The sequence below is a fragment of the Lissotriton vulgaris genome, chromosome 9 (genome assembly GCF_964263255.1).
Source record: "Lissotriton vulgaris chromosome 9, aLisVul1.2, whole genome shotgun sequence".
In the NCBI taxonomy this organism is placed as follows: domain Eukaryota; kingdom Metazoa; phylum Chordata; class Amphibia; order Caudata; family Salamandridae; genus Lissotriton; species Lissotriton vulgaris.
The window spans coordinates 1,244,532,158-1,244,549,115 of NC_141697.1; the positions used below are offsets into that span (position 1 = coordinate 1,244,532,158).

Below are 16,958 nucleotides of genomic sequence, written 5' to 3' on the forward strand. Positions count from 1 at the left end.
AGAACCAATCGCGCAACTTGCCCCGGCAGAACCTGAGAATCTGGGGCCACCTGCAACATCGAGCGGATTAAAGAGTTTTTCATGGCCACAAATCAACTCTTTGGATCCCTTCCAACTCCCTGTGACCCACCTTCAGGCGCCAAGAAGCTGAGAGAGCCTCCATTTTGGGACAACTCCAGTGGGTTTGCCCTCTAAGCCACTTGGACCCTCTAAAATCTCCACCAGGGCTCTTACGGCACCTGTTCTGACTCCACCAGCTACACAAGATCTCAGAACATCAACACAGATGCCAACTCCATCGACACCGGAGGACAAGGTGCTCTCGGAGTTGTTGCAACTACAACCTCGCCTGAGCCGGCGTTAAGTTTCCTTCAAACCATTCAATCTTGTTTATTTATTTTAATTGGAATATCCAGGATTAGGCAGGCACTGTGAATAGTAAAAGGACAGCAATTTATAAGGAAAATGGACCATGATTAACTATCCACACCTAACATGGAATGAGATCCCTGCGGTTGTCTGATGTGAGAGCACAACCGGCTTCTCGATTTGTTACACAGACGAGTGCTTATAACTTATAGAAATTGTAGCATTGCATAATAATAAGGATGACAGTTGACATTATGTGACAGACGTGAATATCTCACTAACCAGGCATGCTAGCAAATTACAGTAAATGGGTATCACATGATGCCGCCCACAATGTGAAAGCAGATCACCACCCCGCAGACGAAAATACCCTTGAGGCATTCGGAGCAATGGTTGTCTTAGGGAAGGTATCTGTCAATAGCCTCTAACCGGACATGGATCAATAATATTGGCAGTCTAAGCATCAGTGTCCCTGGGTACCACATGGATTGATGACCAAGAGGTTAAAAGCATCAAGGGCCACAGACGGAGTCTTAGTATATGTATTAATGGCCACATTACCATCAACTGACATACAGGACCATGCAAAACTGGCCGCGGGTAGTAATGAACATTAATGGTCCCCGCATAATTAACATCGGTTTTAGAAAAAGGTATTATATGTTGTGGTGTGGGCACCATATTGAAAAAAGTTACCTTCAAAACATGGAAAAGGACGAAAGACTCTAAAAAAGAAAGACTATAGGCTCCCTTGCTGTAGTTTTTTTAAGACTGTCACATAGAGTTTCCATCATCAGATGGACCAGAGGCCTGTAAACCATATTCAATCAGATCCATACGAGTTCTTCACAAGAAATCATGACCGTGAAAGAATGAAAGGGACTGATTCATGACATTTTGGCTCTAATGGATCTGTAGCTTCTGAAAAGTACCACACAAAGGCTTTTGTAGAAAATATCCCATCTTCCAAAATGTTTTTGCTTCACTATTTAACAGGGTGTATCCCCAGAGTAGTGGCTGTGGAGAGGTTTTGAAGTAACAGCAATGAGAAAATGTAACCTCTACAAGAAAGAATCCTCCAGTATATGAATGGTTCAAACCCAGTATTCATACAAATAGAAAACATGACGGCAGCAACGACCATCCATAGCTGTCGACAGGACATAAGCTAAGGGCCCCACAAAGTTATGATCGTATGAGCATACGTTGCCCCATTCGGCAATAAGTTCAGTGACCTCCGATAATTTGAGCATCGTCCGCCCAATCAACATCGACGACCCAGACAAGGATATTGCGCAGCGTCTCCCGGCAATTATAAGGATCAATTCTTTTGTGAAATACAATTCATCAATAGCTCCAGGAAGTAATGATTATCAGGCAATGCATCCGTAAATGACCAAGTGCAGTACGTACACGTGTTCCTCAGAGATGTCATGGCCTTAGAGGGCATGAGTATCAGTGGCCCGGGCAGTAATGAGCATCAACGGCCTCGGGGCCAGATCTACGACCTGCCAAATAGTGCGGCGCAAATTGCGTCGCATATATGACTCGCATTTGCGAGGCGCTATTTGGCATGTACAACAGTGTGTTTAACACTGTTTGCGATTCCCAATGGGATCGCAAATTGCAAGGCTCATGAATATTAATGAGCCTCTCGCAATTTGCGCGCCCATTAGGAATGACAGCCCTAGGGATGGTGGCCTGCTGGGGACCCCTTCCCATTTTCAACTCCATTATTGAAGAGGGTGGTAATTTCCAAGTGTTTTGCGACCGCAATTGTTGTCGCAAAACATTGGTACGTGGCTTTGCAGTCACTATTGGGACGGGAACACCCCTTCCTAATATCGAGTCGCAAAACCTATTTACTGAGTCGCAAATAATTTGCGACTTGCTAATTTTGCTTTGTACATGGCCCATGAGGTTTTTGCATGCGCAACTGGGTCGCAAACCCGTTAGTGCATGCAAAAACAGGTTGTACATCTGGCCCACAGTCTCTTATGAATACCTGTGACTCCATGAAGTGCATACATAAGTGGCTTCAAGGCACATTTGCATCAGATACTCCAGGCAGTACATACATCAGCAGTCACAGCCCTCATGTGCATCTTTGGATTTAGGCAGTTCAAACACCATTGACCCCAGGCAGGGGAGCACACGTTGCTTCAGGCAGTGCGTACATCAGCAGTTCAAACCCATAAACCCACCAAGGCAGTGGATACAAAAACAATGGGCCTCAAACAGTGCACAGGCCAGTCTCCCCAGGCAGGAACGAGCATCTGTGGCCATATGCAGGACATGTATAAATGTCCACAGGCAGTTTACGAGCATCAAGGGCCCCAGGAAAGGCAGCACACTGGCCATGGTGGTCAACGGTTGTTTAATATGGCGCAGCAAGTTTACAATTCCAGTCTTTGCCGAAGGAGTTGCTCTTAAATTCAGCTCCATCATCTCACATGCTGACAAATGATAACATTGTAATAGTTGGCAAAATGGCATAAGGAACTGTGGGCGTTCTTTTCTCTGTTTCCTTTTGGTTCCAGGTCCCCTCATCGCCACCACTGTCAGCTCATTAAGAGCGAAAGACAAGGATGAGCTGTGCTGCCTGGAGGTTCAGGACTGCGAGACCGACCACAAGCGGAACCGGCCATCGAGTGAGTAGAGCAACACTTAACTGCGAACCGACATATCTGTTTTACACTGCACACATGTGCATGCACACACCACACACAAGCAGACATGCATGCAGAAAGACAGTGCAAACATGTGCTTGCATACACCACACACAGGCAGACATGCATGCAGAAAGACAGTGCAAACCTATGCATGCATGCACCACACACAGGCAGACATGCATGCAGAAAGACAGTGCAAACATGTGCTTGCATACACCACACACAGGCAGACATGCATGCAGAAAGACAGTGCAAACATGTGCTTGCATACACCACACACCGGCAGACATGCATGCAGAAAGACAGTGCAAACATGTGCTTGCATACACCACACACAGGCAGACATGCATACAGAAAGACAGTGCAAACATGTGCTTGCATACACCACACACAGGCAGACATGCATACAGAAAGACAGTGAAAACATGTGCTTGCATACACCACACACAGGCAGACATGCATGCAGAAAGATAAATGCACACCAATTCACAAATGCAGACAAACAAAATGCAATCACAAATTATTATTTTTTTTAATTCGAGCACTACGTGTCACTTTACAAAGTACAAAAAAAACCTTATACATGTCATATTATTATACATCATAAATACAACATATCGGAAAAAGAGAAAACACTATCCCGTCTAAAATTCCTAGAAACCTGGATTATCAAACCATGGTACATTAATTAGTGTAAGCCAATTTTTCCCATAAATAAGTGTAATAAATTACTCACTAGTGCATATTAGGCAGCATCCTCTGATCGATTCTCGAACCATTTTTTTCTCCCATCAATAACTCAGCTTTATATTATTACCGGCAATAGAAAGAATTCCTTCCACCCATCAGCATTAGGAGGAAACCATTAAAGCGCAGGTACAAATAGAGCATACTAATGACTAAATATTCAAATACCACTCTATAAACCCCAACAGTCTAAATTAATCTTAGCTAGTTGCATCAAGGTTATAAAAAGAACTAGACGATTAGCGGCATATAAATGACTAAAGTGCAAGAGTCAAGTACCAGAAACCGTACTATCTGATTCCAATTAAAATTGATTAATTTATAAAATGAGAGGAGAAAGTTGCCCATGTAGCCCTAAATCTTACCTCGGTACCTATCATCTTCACATAAGCCTCCTCAAATCTATATGTCTTGCACATTTTATTAATCCAGTGACCACTCGTTGGGTGCATATTTGTTCCCAGTTCTATAAAATAACACACTGTTATAGATATAAATATAAAATCCTGCTGACATTTTTTATATCATTTTACCTCCCCGGAAGAACCAAATACAACCAGCATACACGTTGGAGCAATTGGTATAGACATACAATGAGTAATAATTATAAAAACATCTTTCCAGAATGGCTGCAAATGAATGCACTCACAAAATAGAGCACGCCAGTCTACCAGGTCAAAGGACTTTTCGGCGTCCATCATGAGTATTGCGGCTTTGATCTGGTTAACTGAAAAAAAGTCAATAACTTGTATTAAATAATAAGTATTAGTGCCATTAGCCTCCCAGGAAGAAAACCATTTTGAAATGTATGATCCACCTGTTGGGCACTTGAAGCAATTTTCATCGGCCAAACTTTCATAAATATTTTGTAATCTGTGTTTAACAGACTAATAGGGCGATAAGAATTGGGATCTCGCAGATCTTTGTCCTTTTTAAGAAAAATAATCACCAATGATTCCTAAAATCTCTTAGGAATACAAATCCCGCCTTTTATTTGGTTGCAAAGATTGGTAAAAAATGAAGTAATTCATCCTGGAACGCCTGATACACCTCTACTGGGATCCCGTAACCGCCACTAGCCTTAGCATTAGCCTTCCTTTTCAGTACTCCCACCATTTCTATTGGTTCTTTAAGGCTGTTAAGCTTCCTAGTATATTCCGCAGATAATTGAGGCAGTTCCAAAATTTCTAAATATTAATTCAATTCTTGTTCTTCTATTGCCTGCGTTTCTGTATAAATTTAAAAATATATTGAGAACGAAAACCACAATTTTGTTCTTGTCCTCTTCTAACTGACCAGTGATTGTATCTTTAAGTTGATTTAACATTTGGCCACTTTTCTGGCTTTCCGTGGTCCAAGCCAAAAATCTTCCAATATGCAGATTTTCTTCATAGTCTCTTTGTTGGTATGATTTGCTCCCTGTAATCTCTTCTAACACCCAAAAACTATTTAGTTTCTTCCTTGGCTTTTAATAATTCTTGCTGCTGTGTCGTCAAAATATGCTCCCCTATTTGAGTTAGATTTACTTCTTGTCTGACTTTATCCACTGCGGCCTGGAAGCCCACAACATTCTGCAAACGCTGTTTACTTGACCTAGCTCTGTAGGAAATGACTTGCCCCATTAAGGCGGCTTTAAATGCCTGTCAAATCATGAAGACCGGAGTGATGTTTTTATTGAGTTGGAATGATTCCTTGATAAAAGTTCTAGTTTCCCTTAGCCAAGTGATGTCCTCTAACAAAGATTTATGAAACTGCCACCTCGATTTCTTTTTTGGTGCTGTCCATGGAGTAGACGAAACTACAGAATGGTATGAAAAAGAATGAGCTAATATCTCTGTCTAACCATTAGCTAACAATTTATCCAACAAAAAACAAAAATCCAACTGTGTTGCTGCCCTATGGCTAGAAAAACAGCAAGTAAACTGGGAGAAAACTGGATGCCCAACCCTCCATGGATCTATTAACGCAAAATCTGTTTTCATAGTAGTTATTAACTTTGCCGTTTTAGCGTTTTATTGCCGTTTTGCTTTGTTGGAATTTATAAGTGTCAAATTTTGAATATAATTAAAATCACCCCAATAATCAATACACCTTCTGATTCCATGGCTATATCATAATTTGCTCCAGTGAAATGGTCTCATCATCAATGTGTCCATAGTAGTTCACCAAATTTCCACGGTCTCCTCAATCTTTACCTTAATCCACAGCCAGCTCCCCCTCCTATCCTGCACTACTTCCTTGCCAATCAATTGCATTTGTTAATAAAATCCCTACCTCCCCGCCTGAACCGCTACATTTGCCGACGAGAAGTATGCGAGTGCATATTTTTTGGGGAGGCATATCTTGGGGGTATTGGTCCTAAACTGAGTTTCTTGCAGAACTATTACTTCAGGGGCAAAAGATGCTATCCATTTAAGACAAGTACTATTTTTACGTGGATTCAGCAGACCATGCACATTTTACGTTGTGTGTCATTTAATTTGTTCTCTATATCATAAATCATAGATCTGGACCAACCTTTCCTGTAACTTCTACCCTTCTCTTTTTTTTTCTCCCCTTTTACCCTACCAAAATAACTTCCCCAAAGATATCTCCAAAATATATCTTGCGTAATATGCTCTTGACCTTCTAGTTTTTAACAGCCCCCCCCCACCACCCTTCCTGCCCCAACCCTTCCCTCCGACCCTATTCACTTGGGCTGAGGGACCCCCCACCTGCCAGCCCCACACCTTCCCTCCACCAGTTGGTGCCATTGTTGGGTACCTGGACCCAAGACATAATGGAGAGATTGTACAAATTCTTTTAAAAAAACTCTTAAATCCCCAGTTATTTTTTGGCTACTTTTGACAAAAATATATTCACATCTTCTACCGATGTAAAACAAAATGAAATTGTCAATTTAACAGTACTTTAAGTTTGGCTTGTTAGACCACAGATGCTTAGCCCCCTAACAGCTTAAATTCTTAAATCGGGCCCGGAAACGCTTTACGGCGGTGTGCTGTCGCAAGAGCTAGATCTGAAAAGACTCATGTGGGCCGTATCAGCAATAGAAAAGGGTTTTTGTCAGACTGCAGTGGTCAAAATCTGTTCTTTGATGCCAAATCCTGTGAAATTCACTATCGTCCGTGGATACTTGACGTCTGTTGCTCGCTGGGCTGGGACCTTGGGCGCTGTCATGAACGATAAATCATTCGGTGCTGTTGGCAATATACATTTCTTTTTTTTTTTTTCTTTTTTCCAAAAACCTTTATTGCACCTGTAAGTTACACAGCGGAACGCCTACAACCCATTGGGCTGGCCGCTATAGCAATTCGTCAGTTACATTGCAGCATCACAAAGTCTTTATTCGAATAGCCGCCTTAATACACAGTTAGATAGCTGCGGCGAAGATGAGGTGCAGCACATGCATCAGTGTCACAGTTGTTATTGGTTTTTGATTTTCCATTTTTAGGAACAACAACAAATCAACTTAAACGTTAGGAATAGTGATGTGGCCGTGTGTTGGGCTATACAAACCGAGTTGCAAGTATCTCACTAGAATGTATCACGCTAGTCCCTCTCCCATTTACGCTAAGGGCCCCTGGGGGCCATGTGTATGCACGAGTACATACCCCTCGTAACTGGTGTTTCACGTATTCCCCCCCGTCTCTCCCCCTATTAACGTAGTAAAGAAGTCATTCACATTGTCCCTGGCTTTCCCTCCCCCAACAATTCACCTACAGTATCAGCCCACTTTGACTTGGTTGGCATTTCTGCCGCTCCCCAGCGTTGTGCGATATCCCGTTTAGCTACCATCAGTCCCGCTGTAGCCCAGAGTTGCCCATGTCTAGAGAGGTCAGTAGGCTCCCATACGTTTAAGAGGCACCTCTTCGGTTCAGGTAATAGCGACAGTTCTAGTGTTTGTGAGATTGTCCGTAGTATTTGTCTCCAGTATTCCTGAATCCGGGGGCAGTCCCATATGGTGTGGAAAAACGTGCCCTCCTCCCCGCACCCGCGAAGGCAGTAAGGATGTTGTACCCTGTTAATACGATGTAGCATAGTCCTAGTGTAATACACCCTGTGTAGTATTTTCAGTTGTACTAGCCTTAAACGTGCAGAAATGCCCACTTCCTTAGGCGACCCAAGTGCCTCATTCCACTCATGTTCGTCCATTTCACTAGTGTCTCCCTCCCATTTTGCTTTTAATGATAGTGTTGGATCCGATAAGTTGTTGAGTAATTTACGATATGTAAGCGACGTTGCGCGTTCAATCATAAAATCAGTGAGAAGGTGGTCTTCCAGCGGGGAAGACTCTGGCAAGTCTGTGTCTGGGGGCAGCGCCGTGAGCAATGCATGTTGTATCTGGATATACCTATAGAGCTCTCTCTCGCCAAGTTCGTATAATTCTCTCAGTCGATCGAAGGGAATCGCCCCGTTCCTCTCCCAGAGATCACCCACCGTGGATATCCCTATGGTGTCCCAGTGTGAGAATCCCTTACTATTTCTCAGGTTGCCTAAAATTCGAGAGTCCCACAGTGGGGTCATTTTGGTGATCCTCCTCTTCCAACCTAGAGCAGCCGTCGCTGTATGCCAAAGCTTCACCGTTAGTTTGGTGGGTCCGATTAAGGCGCGAATTTTGCGTTGATCGTACAATGGGCCCAGTAGGCTATTAGTGCCCAACTGTGCCCTGTCGGCCTGAAATGCTGGCTCGGCCTGTGAGGCATGAATCCACTGATTGATGGGTTTAAGGTGTGCCGCCCAGTAATACAGTGTTAAGTTAGGTAAGGTGATACCACCGTCGTACCAACCTCTGTGCAATTTGGATTGTGCAATGTGTGCCGGGAGGTTCCCCCACATGAGGTTAGATATCAACGCTGCAACCTTTTGGAAAAACCAAGGGGCTACTGGGTAAGGTGTATTTTCAAGGACATATAAAAATCGAGGCAAGGCCATCATTTTGTAAAGTGCAGCTCTTCCCAGGAGCGTTAGCGGGAGTCCCGACCAAAATGCAATATTTTGTTTGAGTCTGTCTAAGTGGGGCTTCAGATTTTTGTCAATAAACTCCATGGGGTCCCTTGTAACCTGAATGCCCAAGTATTTAAATGACGAACCCGCTATCTTCAGAGGACACCCCGCGTCGAGGGTCGGGACCTGCCCCGTCAGAACATACAGCTCCGATTTACTCCAATTTAACGTATACCCGGATATCCTTCCGTGCGTATCACAGAGGTGCAGTAGGGCTGGCACTCCGCTTTCTGGGTTTGTTAAATAGATCAGCATGTCGTCTGCATATAGAGACAGCCTGTGCTCCCATCCTTCCCTCCAGCATATGCCCTTGAGTAGGGGCGAGGTCCTTATAAGAGTGGCAAGGGGTTCCAAGGAAATCGCGAACAGTTGGGGCGATAGGGGGCATCCCTGTCTCGTGCCCCTCCCTAGTCGGAACACTCGCGAGATATGTCCGTTAGCCACCACCTGAGCCACCGGGTCAGCGTATAATAGTTTAACCCATGCAATAAAGCGGGGCCCGAATCCCAAGTGCGACAGTGCCTCAAATAAGTACGTCCATTCCACAAGATCAAATGCCATCTTAGCATCAAGGGCTAATATCACTGCCTGTGTGGTGATCGAGTCCGCCCTAGCCAACACTCCGTGCAACCTGCGCAGATTTAACGCTGTGTTTCTGTGTGGCATAAATCCGGACTGATCCAGGTGTATAATTGACGGTAAGTGAGGCAGGATTCTCATTGCTAGGTGTTTGGCCAGAATTGTGGCCTCTGCATTAAGCAATGATATGGGGCGATAAGAGGAGCATTCCTCAGGCGGTTTGCCTGGCTTAGATATGGCCACTATAGTCGCCGCTCTTTGGTCCGGTGGAAGTGCACCCCTTTCCAGACATTCCTTAAACATCCCCAGCAGATGTTTACTGAGGGTCTCAGGCACTGCTTGATACCATTCAATAGGTATGCCATTAGGTCCCATTGCTTTACCCGGGTTCAAGGCACGAAAAGCCAGTTGGATTTCATCAGCGGTGATGTTCGCTTCCAACTCACTCGACACTTCCGAGGATTTTCATTTGGAATGTAAAGGATTGTAACAATAAGTCTTCAAAAAAGCTGTTATGTACTATATCTGTTGGGAGCATTTCGGTGCAAATGTATGCAGACTCTGGTTCACCATATACCATTATTGATGAGGTAATGTGGAAATCCCTATTTGCTGCACGTTTGGGTGATAAACCCCTAGAATCCTATATTCAACCAGAAGGATTCTCTGGAGAGAAAATAGACATGGTTGGATACAGATCCTTAGTTTTTAAGTTTAAGAATAGACAGACCACCAGCAAATTGTATGTTGCTAAGAAATAACCTGCAGCTTTTGGCTGGATGGACCAGGGTAAATTAGATATAATTCTCAACCCTAACAGCACAGAACCTGTCATGGTGCTTAATAAGGATGATTTGTTTTGTGAGGAATTGTTGAAGAAGTTCCCCAAAATCTTTAATGAGAACATAGGGAATCGTAATGATTTTGAACATCGTATTGTTTGGAAGTCTAATACTTGCCTTAGCTCCTTCCATGCTCATGACGAGCTAAGCTGGTCATGAGGCACCGTGCTCATGACGAGCTGAGCTTGTCATGAGCGGTGGAACGCTCACATGCGGGGATAATTCCCCTGCTGTGCTGAACGTTCCACGAAAACGGGTGTGGCCGTGACAAGCTCAGCTCGTCATGAGCACACGAGCACTGTGCTTCATGACGAGCTGAGCTCCGGGGCGCTGTGCACCCCCACCTCCACTGAACCCCAGTACAGCAGGGGAATTGCCCCTGCTGCGAAGGGTTTAAAATACACAAGGTCAGACACATTCCTGTTCTTCTTAGGGATGATGTCGAAAAAAAACTGGATACATTTGTTAAAGCTGACATCATAGAACCCATCAAATCTGCAGAGTGGATTTCTCCAGTTGTGGTGGCTAGACGTAGTAACAGCAAATTGACATTATGTATTGTTCTTAGGCATTTAAACAATAATATTGTAGTAGACACATTTTCCCTTCCAAAGATCTCTGAAATGCTGTCCCTGGTGAAAAATGCTGAGTGGTTTTCGTCAATTGACCTTTCTGCCGCTTACCATCAGATTTCCCTTGCTGATGAAAGTTTGGTGTAGTCTCTACGGTGACTATTTTTCAGAGGTTGACGTACCATTTATTTGGCCAAATTAAAAGCGTCAGGTGTTTTCAAGACGATATTCTTGTTTTTGGTGCAGATAAAAATGAGCATGACAACATTTTGAATGAAGTACTTACCATCCAAGAGCCCAAAGGGTTAACAGTTGAACATTCCAAGTATAAGTTTGCTGTCAAATCCATCACGTACTTAGGTCATACTCTCAGTAGAGAGGGCATTTCCCCCAAATCCTCTTTGATTGAAGCCATTCGTGATGCACCCAACCCCAAGAGCAAGGAGGAAGCCTGGTCCTTTCTAGGACTTGCAGAAGTCTATTCTAGATTTGTGAAACATTTTTCTTCAAAAATGTTCCACATTAGACAGCTTCTCAAGAATAGAGTCAAATTCTTGTGGGACGCAGTATGTCAGTTGGAATTTGACATTATAAAGCGTGCAATTGTTGAAGCTCCTGCTTTCAAGGGATTTGGCCCAGATTTAGATAATATTGGCACCGTGGATGCTAGCATCAAGGGTTTAGGGGGTGTTTTATCCCAAATAAGGGCTGATGGCAAAGAGAATATTGTTGGCTATGCTTCCCATGCCTTATCTCCTTCTGAAGAAAAAAAATCTGTTATTGAAAAGGAGATTGGCGTGTGCAAGGGCTATGGTCCATTTTCGATCTTTTGTGTGGGGGAAGTCCTGTGTTATACATACTGATCACAAACCCTTGGTCAAATTACTCACAACAGAAGGAATCTTGAAAGCTTCGACTAGAATCGCAAGATTGTCCTTGCGGTTGCAAGACTATAACTCAACCCAGTCTCCTTACCCCCGAACAGACGCGACATCCTACTCCCGCCCACGGGCGCTACAGATGTTCAATCCCTGACTGACCACTATCTCAACGCCATGACCTCAATAATCAATGAGGCTGCTCCTATGCAGCTAAAAAGAGTCTCCGCTAAAATCTCCAATCCATGGTACGACGGGAGTCTCAATGAAGATAGACGAGCCATGCGAATGGCAGAGCGCACCTGGAGGGCAGCTCCCTCTGCACTGCACCTGAAAACCTTGAAGAAAAAGAGAAACACCTACTTCAGGAAAATAAAGCGCTCTAAAGCAAACTTCTTCAGCCTCCAGCTCGACCAAGCAAAAAACCGCCCAAGAAAACTGTTTGAGTTAATCAGAACACAAGCCAAGGAACAACCCCAACCTCTCAGTACCTTGCACGAAGCACCCTCCTGTGAAGACTTCGCCGCCTTCTTTACCCAAAAAACTGACAACATAAAGAATGATCTCCGCGCTGACGCTGACACCACACTCAACTGCATAACACCCACCGGACCTAAAAACAATGCTACATGGTCAACCTTTGAAACCTACTCCGAAGAAGAAATAGGCAAACTGCTCAGCACCCTGAAACCTTCCAATCACCTCACATATCCCCTCCCTGCTAACGCTGTCAAAGATTTCACCCCACTACTCCTTCCACTCCGGACTAAGATTATCAACAGCTCGCTCCAAGAAGGATCCATCCCTGACTCCCTTAAAGTTGGACAAGTCACACCTCTGCTAAAGAAACCTACTGCCGACCCATCCGACCTAAACAACTACCGTCCCATTACCAATATTCCCACTCTCGCCAAATTATTGGAAAAATGCGCTCAACTACAGCTGACTAAACACATTGATCTGTTTGATCTCCTCAACCCTCATCAATCAGGCTTCAGAGCAGGTCACAGCACCGAAACTGCTATGACTCACATAATTGACGACGCCCTTCAAATCCTAGATCAAGGGGATACCTGCCTCCTTATCCTTCTTGATCTCTCTTCAGCATTCAACACCGTTAAACATGAGAAACTACTCGATCTGTTGAACACAAGAATGGGTCTTTCCGGGACGGTTCTCAAGTGGTTCACCTCCTTTCTACACAACAGGTCGCAGAAATTCAAGAGTAACAACCTGATGTCCTCTCCAATACCTGTGTCGTTAGGCGTCCCCCAAGGATCCTCCCTATCGCCAACCCTGTTCAACCTAGTTATGGAACCTCTCACCACCTTGCTTCAAGCATCCAATGTACTTTTTCACATGTACGCAGATGACACCCAACTATATCTCAAATTACAATCCCCCAATGACATCCTACTCCTGAACTCTACGATCAGAAGCACCCAATCCTGGCTTGCTGATAATCATCTCAAACTCAATGCTCTGAAAACAGAATTCCTGCTGATCTCACCTCCAGCGAAGATCTCTACCACTCAAACCTGGCTTAAACAGCTAACTGCACTCAATGTCCAACCCACCATAGTGGATTCAGCGAAATCCCTAGGCATAACTCTCGACTCCAATCTCCACATGCAGCATCATATCAGCAAGGCTACTAAGGGAGCGAACTTCCAAATCAATACCCTAAGGAAAATTAAACCCTTCCTACCAGCCAAATACTTCCAAACTGCAGTACAAGCACTAGTCATCCCGCGAATTGAATACGGCAGCACCGCCCTCTGCGGTCTCCCCTTAACCACTACTGCACCCCTAAGAGCCTCTCTAAACGCTGCAGCGAGACTCATCACTGGATCAAAAAAGCACTCTCATCTCCCCTGACCTGAAATCACTAGACTGGCTGCCTTTTGAAGCCAGAATACATCTGAAAATCGCTTGCATGACACACAAGGCTCTACACCTGAGCTCTCCCGGATACCTCTCTCAGAAGCTGTCAATCTCTGGCGGCTCTAGAAACACCAGAGGCACAAACAATCTTCTGCTAAAACCTCGAAGATTCCGGAAGGAAAAAACTTATAAACGCTTTTTCTCAGGAATGGCACCCAGGATCTGGAACTCACTCCCTCCTGAAACTAGGCTCATCTCCTCCACTACACTTTGTAAGAAAGAAGTGAAAGCTATTTTTATGGCCAAATACACTTGACCTATGAGCATGGATCTAGAAAGACTCTACACAGACCTGTATTATTATGTTCGAACTCTATTTCTATGTATTTCACCTATATTATTGACGCTACTGACTATCTATGCACACTTTGAACTGTAATATTTTTATTATTGATTTGCTGTACTAATTTGCTCCCACACGTACCTACCCTTCCCACTTATTATGTTTAAATTCACTCTCTTGTTGGTATTCCCGGCTTTGTAAAGCGCTCTGATATCTGCAAAGATCTTGTTCGCGCTATATAAAACTTTCAAAATAAATAAATAAATAAATAGCGTTTGGACCTCGATCTGTGCTAGTACTTCTCTGGCCATCTCGGGTGTAATCACACGTTCAGGGGTGTACACCTGTTCAAAGTGGGTCGCGAGCAGTTCAGCAATACGTCCCGGGTTCGTATGTACGCCCCCGTGTTCATCCTTCAAACGTTGGATTCCCTTAGAATTCCCTTTCCTTTTGTCAAGCCACGCCAGCATTCTCCCGGCCTTTTCGCCCACCTCATAGATCCTATTGTAAGTGTCGGTTAGGCGCCCTTTTACTTGGACACGCAAGTGATCGTTGTATAGCTGTTGTTGAAGAGCAAGTGCGTGTAGGGTGGATGGAGTGGGGTGTTGTTCGTGTGCTGTTGTCAGGTCTTGCAAAGCTAATTCCAGATTAACTAGTTCCTGAGACTGCTCTCTTTTATGTCCCGTGATGGAGTTTATGGCTTGTCCTCTCAAGACCGTTTTGTAAGCCTCCCATAGTATCTCGGAGGAGCGCACTGAATGGACGTTTTCATTAAAATACTGTATCGTCAGTTTCCTAATGGCCTTGCGAAGCTGGGGAATCTTGAGATAAGTGGCGTGTATGGGGTATATGCGTTTGCGCGATCGTTCCTGAGAGGAAAGCGTTAGGGTAAGTGGGGAGTGGTCCGAGATCCCTCGGGGTGGATTGCAATTGTATCTACATGTCGGAGACCATCCCCCAGGGTCAGGAAGTGGTCGATTCTAGATAGACTGCCATGTACTGCGGAGTGAAACGTGTATTGCTTCGCACCGAGGTGGAGGTGTCTCCAAATATCGATCAATCCCATGGCTGTTAGGAACCGTTGGAGGTGGGGGACCCCTCCCGTGGGGACCGGTGTTGGAAATCTGTTGAGTTGTGTATCCAGAATTGCATTGAAGTCCCCCCCCAAGGATGATTAGAAAAATCAAAAAGACATGATACAGACAAACAATTATCTGTATCATGTCTTTTTGATTTTTGATTTTTTGAATGTTTATGTATTGATGGTGTAAAAGTGTTACAGGGGTGTTGTTTTTCGGATATAATGAAATGCTATGAAAAGAATATATGTAAATAAGTAAAAGTGATGAAATTAAAATTGTGCCCGCTTAGGATTATTTGGATAGGTGTGGTATAAGAGTGTCAAATGAACCTATCTGGCCATCTTGTTTACTAAGTTAGAGTGGTCTAGGCCAGGTAGTGATAGGACCCAGGCTTTTTTTGGTTTCACTCCCCTCAAGATCTCAGCAGTTTTTGGTGAGCCCAGTACACCGACCACCATGCGGTCTCCGATTCGCGAGCTACCTTGTTAATTGCATATTTGCTGCGTGCTCTGGTGGGAGGAAGCCACGTCCCGGACTAGCAGTCAGTCATTGGGGCTCCGCTGACCCGCCAGTCAAAATGCAATCACAATAGATGTTCATAAAAAGAAAACCACCCACAGAAACCCACAAAGTCAGACACACAAACATACAAAAGCAAACCGACTCAGCAGATGTGCATGTAGAAACACTCAACCACACACAAATACACACAAACACACAATCACATTACAGATACATTCGAAAAAGGAAACACACACAGATGAAAATTATGCAAAGGAAACCACAGAAAAGATGACCCTAAACAGTGAAACCCACAGAAACTCTCACGTGTTGTTGCTGACAGCATATACAGGAAAGTGTAGATTTTACTCTTCTAGTTCTAGACATCCTCACCATTACAATTTGGACCCTCACTAAGAGCGGCCTTGAACTGTATCTGCAGAGTAGATACTTCTCAGGGTACTCAACCCTTGGCCTTCCTACTCATGCTCAATCGAGGAGCTCAAAAACTCTACTGGTGCATGCCCAAACCCGGCTCTGCAGCATTGCCCTCACCAGGGGCGCAGCTTCAGGGGGAGTGTTTGGGGTGTTATACAGCCGAATAAATGTCTTTTCAGATGAATAGTTGGGAATAGGTGCTTTCAGTAGGGTATGTTTAGGTGTCTGTTGGATTTTACCTGGTAGTTTTGCATGCACACACTGACCAAAACACACACCCACTCTTTTATCTCGGTTTTAACCCCTTCACTGCGGCGGCTATTCCGCCGCAGTGCTAAGGGGGAGGTGGGGCGGCGCGGCGCTCCCGTGCTCATGACGGAACTGCTCCATCACGAGCCTCGGGTGGGCTGTGCTTGTGACGGAAAGCTTCCGTCACGGCCCCGCCCGCCTAATAGAACGCGCCGCGCAGGCGTGGCGAGCGGGCCGTGACGGAACCGTTCGGTCACCAGCACAGCCCACCCGAGGCTCGTGACGGAACGGTTCCGTCACGAGCATACAAGGGGTTAATATCCCTAAAAGATATTGATTATTTTACATATTATTGTGTTTCTCTCACTTAGTACTCCTACTAATGTTTATCTTTTGGTTTTTGTAACGCGCATGGATGCCCGAGGGCTTCCCCGCACTGGTGAGTGCAGGACTGAGAGCTGAGCCCACTAGTGTATTCGAAGGGGAACAGCCAGGTCTTGAGTTTTTCTCTAAAGGATAGTTCATTTTGCAGTGATCTTCGGAACCAAGTGTGCGAATGATCTTCTTCCCCATCTTGTCCTTTTGACTCTGGTCGGACTGAGGGGCTGTTGTTCAGGATCTTAAACGTCTGGTTGGCGCGTACGCAGGTACCAGATTTCTTCGTTTTACTGGACCTTTGTTATTTATGGCCTTGTGCGCGATGCAGAGGGAATTGAACCTAATTCTTGCCTCACTCTGCAGCCAATGGAGCTGTTTAAAGGTTTCTCTTGAGGAAGCATATCTTGGAACCTTTAGCAG

The 16,958-nt window shown here is 44.7% G+C and overlaps 1 protein-coding gene across 1 annotated transcript in view; it reads left to right on the forward strand.

Moving 5' to 3' along the window:
• Positions 1-16,958, forward strand: part of LOC147693179 (uncharacterized) — a 708,628-nt gene that overhangs the window by 661,048 nt on the left and 30,622 nt on the right. Inside the window, 1 exon segment of the mRNA XM_086939582.1 lies at positions 2,910-3,020. Within this exon segment, the coding sequence (XP_086795708.1) occupies positions 2,910-3,020 (111 nt within the window).